This window comes from Bos indicus x Bos taurus, chromosome 20 (assembly GCF_003369695.1).
Source record: "Bos indicus x Bos taurus breed Angus x Brahman F1 hybrid chromosome 20, Bos_hybrid_MaternalHap_v2.0, whole genome shotgun sequence".
Lineage (NCBI taxonomy): Eukaryota > Metazoa > Chordata > Mammalia > Artiodactyla > Bovidae > Bos > Bos indicus x Bos taurus.
Genome location: NC_040095.1, coordinates 67,506,008 through 67,518,855, shown reverse-complemented (window position 1 = coordinate 67,518,855; position 12,848 = coordinate 67,506,008). Strand labels below are relative to the sequence as shown.

Below are 12,848 nucleotides of genomic sequence, written 5' to 3'. Positions count from 1 at the left end.
GGCATCTCAGTGACCCTGAGAAAACCGTTCCAAGGGGGCGGGAGGGGAGTCAAGCTATACACCAGTTTGCAGCAAGGAGGGCAGGCAGTCTGAACATCAAAGATTGTTAAGTAAGGAAATTCAGATACCAAGTTAAGGAATTTAGTGTTCTTCTATGCATGGGAAGATGCAAGTCTGGGATCATTGAAGTCATTCCTGTCATAACGCATCTCAGCTATCTGGGGCCAGCACCCTGCACATTTAAGGAGAACTTTTTCTCTCTCTTGAATTCCCTTAGGGCCTTCTGGCTCACGCTGGAGGGCTGGAACTGCTGATGGCTGCGACATCCTTCAGTTCCTCGTGCAGGGAGTGGGGCCCAGCTCGGAAGCCCACGTGGGAGGGCTGGAATCACGGATAGCTGTGGCATCCTTGTTTCCTGATGCAGCAGGCGCTTTCCCATTTCACAGTGCAGCCCGAGTGCACCTGGTGCCACTGCAGCGCTGCCAAGTCCCGGGGCGGGGTCACCCCACTTCCTAATCCAGCAAGTGTCATCGACTCCCCTCTCCTCCCTCCATCGCCTCCTTCTTCCTTAGAACTTTCACAAAAGCCCAAAGACAGGCTCGACCATGATTTGGGTCCCAGACCCCTTTGAGAACTTGAGGACGCATGCTGGTGGTTTTGTTCAGCAATTTGGGGGGCTCAGCCCACCTAGTATTGGTACAATTTCAGGGCATCTGTAGACACAAAACAAAAACCCCCAAATATGACAAAGTCTTTAGACTAATGACTTAATTGCAAGAAGGGCAGAGGACAGAGAGCCTTCTAAGTGATACCACAGAGATGTAGCTTGCAAAGTCCTGTGATCAGCAAAAAAAAAAGAAAGAAAGCTGTAGAGATGTAGTAAGGTGAGCCATCTTTCTGTCATTCTGTAACAAAGAGAAAACTAAATGAAATTTCGGAGAACCTATAGACCAAAACAAAAGACACATCAACCAATTCAAAGCAGGAGCTTTATTTGGATTCTGACTCCAGCAAGCAGATTAAATTTTGACAGGGACAACATAATTGGGAATGGAACATTGACTATTTAAAGATGTTAAGGGATTATTGTTAAAATTTTCAAATGTCACAGTGGCATTATAATTAGGCTGAAAAACCTGACTCCTTATCTTTTAGAGGTGTGTATTGAGATATGAGTATGTCTAGAATTTGCTTCAAAATGCTATAGGGATCGGGGACATAAACTGATAATCTTTGAGACTGGGTGGACAGGGACATGGAGGGCCTATATTTTTGTATATGTTTGAAATTTTTCTTTTAGGAAAAGGTTGGGGGTGGGGGGAATAGATGCACTGCGTTGAGGGGAGTTATTTCCAAGCCCAAGAGAAGCTGACAGCCAGAGGAGGGGAGGCCTGACGTCAGGAACACTAATCAGGAAATTAGAAGGGGCAGGGGCCTGGGAGACCACACGCAGGACTGAAAAGGACTGCGCACAGGAGGCAGCAGGTGGGAAGTTATGCAGGTTGATGCCCCGCCCCCGGACCCTGCCCCCTCCTCCTGGAGACGCAGCCCCGCCCCTCACCGTGGGGTCCCCTGTCTCCGCAGCTGGTCAGTGGGGAACTGGAGCGCCTGCAGCCGTACGTGCGGAGGGGGCACGCAGAGCCGGGCGGTCCAGTGCACGCGGCGCGCGCACTACAAATCGGAGCGGGTCTCGGCCAGCCTGTGTCCACAGCCTGTCCCCTCCAGCCGACAGGCCTGCCAGCCTCAGAGCTGCCCGCCGGCGTGGAGCACCGGGCCCTGGGCGGAGGTAAGTGGGGTGGGGGGGCTGGCATGGGTGGGGTGGTGAATGGGGTCCCTCCTGTGCAGTGCAGGGTGTGGGGGCACCTGGAGTCTCCCCAGCCTCGGGGCTCAGGGCTGGAGCCCCAGCTCGGTCCCATCCCCCTCTCGAGGGAGCCGACACTCGCTCTTCCTGCGCGCAGTGCTCACGAACCTGCGGGAAGGGCTGGCGGAAGAGGTCCGTGGCCTGTAAGAGCACCAACCCCTCAGCCAGGGCACAGCTGCTGCCGGACGCCGTCTGCACCACGGAGCCCAAGCCCAGGACTCACGAGGCCTGTCTGCTCAGGCGCTGCCACAAGCACAGGAAGCTGCAGTGGCTCGTGTCCGCCTGGTCCCAGGTGGGTGCACCTTCCCAGGTGGGTGTGCCAGATCCCAGGTAGATGCATTGGTCCCAGGTAGGCGTGCCGGGTCCAGGTGGAACTGGGTCGACCACCTTCCACCTCAGGGCCACCCCTCCTTGCTGGGTTCCTCTGCTTCCGCTCCTTTCCTCTAAGTCTCCGGTCCCACTGCCCCTGGTATTCAGCCCCACACCTGGCCTCCACTCCTTGGCGTGTTCTCTGGCTTTCGTATCACATCCGTGGAGCACCCCACCCAGGTCACCCACACAATCATCCCTCCCTCGATGTGGAGTGGATGGGTGGGTGAACAGGTGCTGGCCGGGGGGTGTTCATCATGCCCGCTGTGGGCTGAGGGACCCACCTCACCCCGAGCAGCTGCAGCCGTTTCCCAGGACGTGCCTAGGTGGTGGGGCAGGGGGGTGACCGCAGGAGGAGACAGCGTGTCCTGAGATGCATGCGTGTACGAAGCCCACACAGCTGGTTTCCATAGCAACTGGGGAAAGAAGGCCCCCTGATCCCTGGCCCTCAGGGGCAGACTCGGGGTCTCATCCCCACCCAGGCCACCAATGGCGTCTAGTCCAGGAGGGAGGAAGGCCTCTATAAAGTGACGGCGTGCCAGGCAGGACATTTACCCCGAATGAGACAGCCCTTGTTTGCCCCTGAAAAATAAAAACAGCATCACTACTGTGTGAACCCTGCTGCTGCTAAGGAAGAACTCCCGATCCTCTCTCACCTGGGAACAGGGGCATCAGTGTCTAGATGACTGAATCATGCAGTCATTAGGAGACATTCGATTCTATGCATATCTCCAGAGGCTGAGTCCTTAGGAAGGAAACAGCTTGATCTGCCTAGTAAGGGCTTCCCAGGTGGCGCGGTGGTAAAGAACCCACCTGCAGTGTGGGGTTTGATCTCTGTGTTGGGAAGATCCCCTGGTGAAGGGAATGGCTGCCCACTCCAGTATTCTTGCCTGGAGAATCCCATGGACAGAGGAGCCTGGTGGGTTACAGTCCTTGGGATCACCAAGGGTCAGACATGACTGAGCGATTAACACACACGGTGTCTGGAAGGTGTCCAGGTGGAAATCCCTTGTCCTGAATATCTAACACATTTGGGCGTGCACACACACACACACACACAGACGCTCACCACACCCCAGAGCTTCCTCAAGCTTGGCCCCAACAAGCCCCCGAGAGGAGCCCTCCAGCTCTGTTCTGGCAGCAGGACCCGCCAAGCACGCCCCAAAGCCGAGCCTGAGCATGAGGCCAGAGCCCCAGGCACCCAGCCTCCTCCGTGGATGGGACCTGCAGACATGCCAGCCCGGGGCAGCGATGCCAGCCCCCGGGACCTGCCCTGTGACCTCCGAGCCAGCCTCCTGGTGCAGTCTGTGCCTGGCCTTCTGCGTCATCCCCGTGTGTCACGTGGCTGCAGCCCCGCCTGGCCACAGGTTGGCCCAGGGCCCCGCTGTCCATGCAAGAGGGTGTGGCTGCAGTGGCAGCTCGGGCTCAGAGCACGTCTGGTCGGAACGAATGAGCCTGCTGTGCTCTGTCCAGGGCAGCACTCAGCTTCCCGGGGGAGATGGAAGCCCTGGGTCTCCCCTGCCTGCCCCTGTGCTAGGGGCCAGCATCACGCTGCTGTTGGGTGTGTGAATCTGAGGAGCTCTGGGGTTTACCTGACATCCTTGTGTGGTAGATTCCAGTGCATTCTGGTGTCGGTTACAGCCCAGCATCTTCACTCCCCAGTGCAGCGATAGCTCCGGAATTACTCCCTTCATGGTTTCTAACTGCCCTGCCCCAACTTATGTCTCTAGTACCAGGCCACTGTGACCTCAAGAGAGTCGTTGTTTTTTTCGCAGATACTGTTAACACCATTTTAAAATGCAGAGGTCCCATAAATTTCACTGACTGTTTGTTGTTCACTCGCTAAGTTGTGTCCGACTCTTTGGGACCCCCAGCACGCCAGGCCTCCCTGTCCATCACCAACTCCCGGAGTTCACCCAAACCCATGTCCATTGAGTTGGTGATGCCATCCAGCCATCTCATCCTCTGTCGTCTGCTTCTCCTCTTGCCTTCAATTTTTCCCAGCATCAGGGTCTTTTCAAATAGGTCAGTTCTTTGCATCAGGTTGCCAAAGTATTGGAGTTTCAGCTTCATTATCAGTCCTTCCAATGAGCATTCAGGGTTGATTTCCTTTAGGATGGACTGATTTGATCTCCTTGCAGTCCAAGGGACCCTCAAGAGTCTTCTCCAACACCTCAGTTCAAAAGTATCAATCAGGTGGCCAAAGTATTGGAGCTTCAGCTTCAGCATCAGTCCTTCCCATGAGTATTCAGGGTTGATGTCGTTTAGGATGGACTGACTGTTCACACATCTATAAATGTTCAGGCTGACGTAATCAGGAGGCATCTCCACTCAACGATTTTGCGAGAGAGACGGCCACCACGTGGAGAGACATGCCTTTCACACACGTCCTTGGTTGTCTTCTTTTCAGTGCTCTGTTACCTGTGAGAGAGGAACCCAGAAAAGGTTCCTGAAGTGTGCTGAGAAGTACGTGTCTGGGAAGTACCGTGAGCTGGCCTCCAAGAAGTGCCTGCACCTGCCGCAGCCCCAGCTGGAGCTGCAGCGTGCCTGTGCCCCGTTTCCCTGCCCCAAACGCCCCGCATTTGCTGCCGCAGGACCCCCGCGGGCCAGCTGGTTTGCCTCGCCCTGGTCTCAGGTAGGGATGAAGGGGTGGCGGGCAGAGCCCCTCTTCGGTGTTGCCAGCTGCCCTGGGCTGGAAGGTTTCTGCCAGAGTGTAGCCCCCAGGCCCGTGGAGCCAGCTCCAGGCCCTTCCCTCCAGAGCCCATGAGGTGTTGGGTTTCTGGGGGTCGGGGTTGCGGGGGCCCTTCCAGGGGGTGATCTCCAAAGGTTACTCCGTCTTTTAGGGCACTTGTGATTGTTCTAGGGCCTCCCAGGTGGCGCTGGTGGTGAAGAAGAACCAGCCTGCCAATGCAGGAGATGGAGGATCTGTGGGTGCTATCTCTGGATGGCGATGATCCCCGGGAGAAGGAAATGGCAACCCACTCCAGTGTTCTTGCCTGGAGAATCCCATGCACAGAGGGCCTGGTGGGCTACCGTCCATGGGGTCTCACAGAGTCAGACATGACTGAGCGCACAGGCTCAGCGTGGTTGTTCTAAACCCTAACCCTGTGCAGGGTAAGAGGATGTAATGGTTTGGGTAAAAGCTGGGCTGAGCTCCCCAGAGGTGAGTATGGATGGGGAAGAAATGCGAGATCTGGAAGAAACAGGTGATTGTAAGTCTGTTTGAGGCCAACCACAAAGCTGAGCAAATGAGGATGGGGGTTGAGACCCCACAATGGCTGTAACCCGCCTGGTCCCCAGGCTTGGCCAGCCCAGGCCGAGAGGGGCTGCGGGATCTGTCCTGGCGTCTCCGTGTCCCCAGTTCCCTCCTCCTCCTGCGCTCCCTGCAGCTGTAAGGGAAGAATTCTGCACACACTACTGTTGACCCAGCCTACTTCCTGGCCCTGCTTCTGGCTTTGGGCTCCTCGCAGCCCTCTCTGCCTGTCCTGTTGCCATCTGTGAGTGAGGGCAACACAAGAGCAGCTCAGAGCCCAGTGTCTTCTTGGGCACTTGGGTCTGGGTGGTCAGTTTTTAAGAAGCAAAGGAAGGGACTTGCCTGGCAGGCCGGTGGCTGGGGCTTGGCCTTCCAGTGCAGGAGGTGCAGGCTCCATCCCTGGAGGTAAGATCTTAATTCCTCAAGGCCAAAAAGCAAAACATAAAGCAGAAGCAATACTGTAGTAAATTCAGTAGGGACTTTAAAAATGGTCCACATGAAGAAAACAGAGAAAGCAGATGAAGATGATAGCGGGGACGGCCACGAACGTCTGTGCTCCCGCCTGGGCCAGCTCTCATAACCGTATCAGGCAACACTGGCTCCAGGACCTCCGAGGTGAAGTCCTACCAAGTTTATGAGATCCACGGAGCACTAGGCCACCAGGACACTCCCATCGAAGAAGATCTCTCAGGGCCAGCAAGCGGGATCTTCGTTGATCCCAGAGGCTGATCCCGGGAACCGCAGGCGGATGTCTGCTCCCCATTGCTTTCAGAGGAACTTTCAGGAGTCTTCGTCTCTCTCCAAATCACTTCCCATAAGGCGTGCTCCGTGCCTGGTGCCACGGGAATGACCCGGGCAGCTGCAGGTGGCAGTCTTCCCTGCCCAGGCAGTGACTGCCCTCCCAGGAAGCGCGTCCCGCATCCTCAAGCTTCCCGGGCGCCCTGTGCTAAAAAGGAAGCAAGGACAGAAAGCAGACTCCGGAGTGGAGAATCGCGCCTCCCATCCCAGAATCGTGCCACGTCCGTGCTGCGGCCTCGTCAGAGGTCAAGGCTGCCCCGCTGACGTGAGCTGCTTGAAAGCGGATGCAGTCACAAAACAGCCGTCCAGACCGGTCACTCTGTGGCGAGTGCCCTGCTGTTCTGCGGTGTGTTCCCCATGTTGACATATGTGTACACATACATGCATGCATATTTTATATATACAGTCCCCAGTGTCCACCAGGGCACACTCTCCATACTGAGTATTCAGGGAGTGTTTGCGGAATGTGGAATTTCAGATGAAAAGCAAATCCATGAGTGCCTGAGGGCAGCCGCATCTGGTCCTCATCTGGAGAACTTTCCCCTCCAGCACAGCTTCACTCTCGTCTGGGGCTGGTGTCCCTGTCATCGGCACTGTGCGCTCTGCGGCCAGGCCATGGGGAGCAGCGGAGTCTTTGAAGCCCGCCGGAGGCTGCTCTCGCTCGCCGCCCACTCTGCACCTGCCCTCTAGGTGTGTTTGTGCCTTTGGTTCTGCTTATCTCCAAACTTGGGGCTTCCCAGTGGTGCTAGCAGTGAAGAACCCAGCTGCCAGTGCAGGAGACAGAAGACACACAGGTTCAGTCCCTGGGTGAGGAAGATCCTCTGGAGAGAGGGCATGGCAGCCCACCCCAGTATTCTTGCCTGGAGAATCCCACGGACAGAGGAGCCTGGTGGGCTGAGGTCCATGGAATGGCAAAGAGTCGAACACAACTGAAATGACTTAGCACATCTTCAAATCTGATGTCACCTTTTCATTTAGAAATACAGGAACTCCTCCCCGAATGGTATTAGAAACTGTTTCATTTAAAATACCGGACCACAGGACATTTGGACTGTATCCTTTTCAAGCATTTCCTGTTTTAAGTAGGTCAAAAGTATCAGCATGTTAAAACGTGAATTTTAATTGTAAAAACTGTTTTCTGTAAATATAGTTATGTCAACCTCTGTGCCCACAACTTGGGTTCAAATATAAACAGATATGATATATGCAGGGAGTGGCAGTCTGCCCTGCTGCTCGTGATGAAAGAAATTCAACTCCAAGGCAGAGAGGTTCAACACTATGGATGAGAAAAGAGAACTAGGAACCAGGTCCCCGAGTGAGTTCCCAGCCTGGGACAGGGGCTGAGGGAGCGCCTGGGACCCGAGTCAGAGGCTGCGGGCCAGGAGCGTGGTTCTGCCGGGACGCTCAGAGACGCCACAGTCCCAGCAAGACAGCTGGCGCGGCCGAGCGGGCCTGACGACTCGGGCATGTGTCACGAGTCCGAGATGCCGCAGCCCAAGGAAGACAGCTGACACGACTCGAGCGGGCCTGACGACTCGGGGACGCGTCACCAGTCTGCCCGTGGCACTGTCGCGCTCCTGGCTGCCGGTGTCCTACCCTGAAACGGGGCGACCCACAGTGTTCGCCGATGATGTTGAATTTGAAGAGCAGGGCTCAGCCTCACAGGGTGTGTTCCAAACCCACGCGCTCATCAGCGAAAAGCCCTGGGTTTTCTCTCCAGAGGCCCAGACGTCCTGTCCCGAAAGAGGGAAAAAAGAAGAAAGAACGACTCCTTCAGCTTATGAGCTCTGGGGACTCTGTTTCCAGCTTCTCTCCTCCGTCGAGGGGCAAACCAAGATGTTCTACTTACCGCATCACTGCGTCCCTCTCCCAAGGGGTTTACAAGCCACCTGCCCTGGCTCTGTCTGCAGCCGGTCCTCAGAGTCTGGCCGTGGGCGGTTTCGGCCATGGAAGACCACCCCCGGGCCACTGCTCCAGGGGGATCCTGGCATTGGTCCTGTCCACACATCTTGGCAGCAGCCTGACTTGTGTGTGTGTCTCCAAATCAGCAGAGCTTTATCCTCACGCGTTAACGCGACTATTTAACTTAACCCACCGTGCACCAGGACCTCCAGATTGTTTCCTGACCCCATCTTTCTGCAGGGGCTCCTCTACCACTTAACATTCTTAGCATTCTTGAACACGCAGCCTTGTGGGAGCCATGCCGTGAGCTTGTCAGAATTCGGTCCGGACTGTGAGCCGCTTTCTTTCTGGGCAGATTCATTGCTGCAGGTTTGGGTCTCTCCCGGTTTCTTGCCAGCAGTGGGTCTCCAGTGGACCCACTGCCGTGGTCTATGGGGTATGTGCCCGGCCCGCTGGTGAGGACTGGTCTGACCGAGCCGCCTCTCCCTGCCCTGGCTCCGCTGTGCTCTGAGCCTCAGAGTGCGGGGCCCCAGTGTAGGGACATGGTGTTCCTGGGAGGGGGCGGCCATGCCCAGGCATCCGGAGTCCCTGCAAAACTTGGGGTCCAGAGGGCTGTCTTTGTGCCTCTGTGGAGGGGGCTGGTCAGGGGCACCAGAAAGGCTGGCTTGTGAGAGGGTCTCGGGATCGGCCTGCAGCCTGTATCCCCAGACAGGTGTCGCTTTGTGTGTGTCCATCGAACCCTTGATGATTCAAGATGTTCAGACTTCTGGGCCTGTCTTCCCAGTGTCCATACCTGGGAAATATGCAACTTGTGTTCAGCCCCCTACCCCGGTCGAGAAACAGAGAGACCACCTTGCGGAGCCGGGGTGGAGGGGACCCGTAGAAAGGGATGGCTGGACGGCCGGGTGGCCCAGCGTGACGGCGGCTCGTGTCTCCCGCAGTGCACGGCCAGCTGCGGGGGCGGCATGCAGATGCGGTCCGTGCAGTGCCTGGCGGGGGGCCGGCCGGCCGCGGGCTGCTCCGTGCTGCAGAAGCCCACCGTCTCCCAGGCCTGCAACACCCGGTTCTGCCCCATCGCAGAGAAGAAAGGTGAGTGTCGGGGGCCCCCCCCCCCCGCCTGGGTTTGACCTTCGCGATCCGGCTGGGGCTGTCGGGTTTCTGGAGTGGTTGCTAAGAGAGCTGAGCAACCAGGGGTCCCCGCGGGTTAGAGGGTCTTGTGTCCGCTACACTGTTCTCTCTCCACCTCCACCAGTTTTCCCCATGAAAGGGCCCACGGAGCAGACCCCTCGCTGCTCACGCCTTCCTCCCCGGAAACGGCACAGGCGGCTGCGAGAGCCATTTGGCTTTCAGCAGGCACAACTGCCTCTTGTGTTTCCGTGCTGCCGTCTGTATTCAGGGAAGGCCATTCTGAGTAAAGCAGCCTTTTGCGCCCCAGGTTAAACGAGACCCCAACGTATTCATTTGTTGTTGATGTTAGGGTCGCCAAGTCGTGTCCCATTCTTTTGCAACCCCCTGGACTGCAGCGTGCTATGCTTCTCTGTCCATGGGATTTCCTTCAGTTCAGTTCAGTCACTCAGTCATGTCCGACTCTGCGACCCCATGAATCGCAGCACGCCAGGCCTCCCTGTCCATCACCAACTCCCGGAGTTCACTCAAACTCATGTCCATTGAGTCAGTGATGCCATCCAACCATCTCATCCTCTGTCGTCCCCTTCTCCTGCTGCTCCTTGGCTGCTCGGTAAACGCGATCCCTGCACACATACCCAAAGTGCCTTGGGGATTTGCAGCACCGTGCCCTGTCTGTCTGTCTGTCGAGGTTCCTGGAGGAGAAAATGGGGCTGGAGGAGAGTGAGTGGTCTGCTTCAATCAGGGATCCGAGAGCCAGAGTCCAGTCCACAGAAGACCCGTTGTCTCGGGTGGCTGAGTGGTTCCGTGGGGGGTGTTTAGCACGAAAAGCAGAAAATGACAGCTTTGCAGGAACCTGCCAAGAAAGATCTTGTGAAAACAGCACGACCCACACGGTCCGTGTGACCTGCAGAGCTGCCCTCCCTGCAGAGCAGCCACAGGGTGGCGGCAGGCTTGCCTTGGTTTGCCGGGGTTTCCGCGGGTGGCGGCTGACCCAGGGTGGGGTGCGGCACCGGTGACTGACGCGGGGCTGCTGGCTTTCAGGTGCCTCCTGCGGGGACCGCTTCCGCTGGTGTGCCCTGGCGCCCCAGCACGGGGTGTGCGGCCACCGCTTCTACGGCCAGCAGTGCTGCAAAGCCTGCTCCACGTCCAACCTGTGAGCCAGCAGGCGCGGGGGCCGTCTCTAGCACCAGCTGGCCGTGTGGTCTCTCCACCAGCAGGCGTCCCAGGAAGAAGAAAAATCCGTGCGGAGCTCGTGGACCAGACTACACGTGTGCCTGTGTGTGCATGCACGTGTGTGTGTGTGCATGCACGTGTGTGTGTGTGCATGCACGTGGGTGTGTGTGTGTGTTCATCCCCGGGCACACAGGCACACACTTGGCGGGGAGGAGGCGTGGAGTCAGGACAGAGCTCCCCAACCTGCTCGCCCTGAACCGCGGACCTCTGGCAAAGCAGGCCGGCCCGGAATAAGGAAGACTTGCAGAAGGTCTGCTTCTAAGGACTGGCCCAGCTGCCACCTGGAAACCACCGCTTCCGGAGGCGGGGTCAGCCCCTCCGGGCTGCATCCCCAGTGTTCCGAGGCCTGTGTCCTGCCCCAGTGGCGGTTTCTCTGCACAGGGACCCCGGGTGGCCCCGGGCAGGTGAGCTGGTCTCCATGCTGGTGGGGAGCCTGGCCTCTGGAAACGGGAAATGAAATTCCCGCCATGGTGCTCTGTCCCTTTCAGACCCGTTGGAAGCAAGAAAGAATTCTCACGCGTTGCCTTTTCTCTCTTTCTCAGTTATTTACAAGTGAGTGTTCCTATGTAAACGCATTTCTTAATGCTTTTCTCTTTCAAGTGGCAGAATGACAGGCTGGACCCGAGTTAGAGACTCCATGGGGTTTACACCAAGCACTGTGGGCTGTGATTGGCCCACTTGGGTTTGCTTTTATGTGCTGCAGGGTTTTCGATTTTTTTCCCCCGTAAATTTTGGTTGTTTTCCTAACATCCATTCTGAAGGGAGGCCAAGGATTTCCAAGTGAAAAGCTACGCAGCAGGGGGCCTCCAACCTCCCCTCCCCACCCAACCCCAGATTTCAGTCTTTTTCTGCGGTGTGGTCTCCATTCCAAATGGCTCCTGGATATTTATATTTGCTGAAGTTTTATAATAAATTTTATATTGTGCAGCGTGCTTCTGAACAGCTGTGATTCTTTGTGAGGTTTACTCGGAAATGCGGAAGACAGGCACAGAATCGGGATCCTGGCCTCAGAGAGGCAGAAATGGAGCTCAGAATATGGTAGAAAGTGCTAGAACCAGTCTGAGTAGACAGGGCCCCTGAGTGAGAAGGCTGCAAGGAAGACAGCTGGTGACCTGGGGATGGTGGTGGCCAGTGCCAGGGGCAGGGCCACAGCTCCCTGCCCAGGGACCAGGTTTTCTCCAGCTGCACCTGCAGTCTGCAACGGGTAGGTGCGGCCTCCCTAGAGACGCCACGATCAGTTAACAGGCGCTCCCTGCTTCACTGAGCTTCCCTGATGGCTCAGACGATAAAGAATCTGCCCACTGTGCCGGAGAACCAGGTAAAGAATCTGCCCACTGTGTGGGAGAACCAGGTTCGATCCCTGGGTCGGGAAGACCCCCCCCACCCCCGCCACCCCAGAGAAGGGAATGGCAACCCACTCCAGTATTCTTGCCTGAAGAATTCCAGGGACAGACTGTCGGGCTACAGTCCACAGGATTGCAACAAGTTAGACACAACTGAGCGACTTTCACTTCAGCCTGCTTTATTAGTCAGCGTTCTCTAGAGACACAGGCACCGTAGGTTATGAGGGGGGGTTGCTTTAAGGGACTGACTCACACAGCTGTGGAGGTTTCACACATCTGTAGGGCAGGGAGCACTCCAGGAGTTCAGGTAAGAGCTGAGGCTGCAGCCTCAAGCGTCAGTTCTGCAGGGCAGCAGGCTGGAAACTCAGGCAGAGTCTCTACAGTGTAGTCTTGAGGCCAAATTCCTGCTTCTCAGGGAAACATTGGTTGTTGCTCTGGGACCCTTCAACCGATTGGGTGAGGCCCACCCCATTATGGAGGGTGATTGGCTTTACTCAAAGTCCGCCGATTTAAATGTTAATCACATCTATACATGCACCCCAATGTTGATAGTCAAGGCATGGAAGTAACCTAGATGTCCATTGACATATGAATGGATAAAGAAGATGCGGTCTCATTTGGACAAGACCCTGATGCTGGGAAAGATTGAGGGCAGGAGGAGAAGGGGGCAACAGAGTGTGAGATGGTTGGATGGTATCACTGACTCAGTGGACCTGAGTTTGAGCAAACTCCTGGAGATGGTGTAGGACAGGGAAGCCTGGTGTCCTGTAGTCCGTGGGTTTGCAAAGACCTGGACATGATTTACCTACTGAACAACAGCCATACACACACACACACTGGACTGTTATTCAGCCACAGAAAAGGAAGTAATGCCATTTGCAGCACCATGGATAAACCTAAAGATTGTCATACTAAATGAAGGGAGTCAGACAGAGAAAAATACGGTATCACTTACATGCGG

At 56.3% G+C, this 12,848-nt stretch overlaps 1 protein-coding gene across 1 annotated transcript in view; it reads left to right on the top strand.

Annotated features, from left to right (window-relative positions):
* ADAMTS16 (ADAM metallopeptidase with thrombospondin type 1 motif 16) overlaps positions 1 to 11,476 on the top strand; it is a 193,750-nt gene extending 182,274 nt beyond the window's left edge. The window contains exons 19-23 of the mRNA XM_027520155.1: positions 1,585 to 1,786; positions 1,959 to 2,153; positions 4,641 to 4,865; positions 9,125 to 9,272; positions 10,353 to 11,476. Coding sequence (XP_027375956.1) covers positions 1,585 to 1,786; positions 1,959 to 2,153; positions 4,641 to 4,865; positions 9,125 to 9,272; positions 10,353 to 10,468 — 886 coding nt within the window. The 3' untranslated portion in view covers positions 10,469 to 11,476. The remainder of the gene's footprint in view (positions 1 to 1,584; positions 1,787 to 1,958; positions 2,154 to 4,640; positions 4,866 to 9,124; positions 9,273 to 10,352) is intronic.
* The last annotated feature ends 1,372 nt before the right edge of the window (positions 11,477 to 12,848 follow it).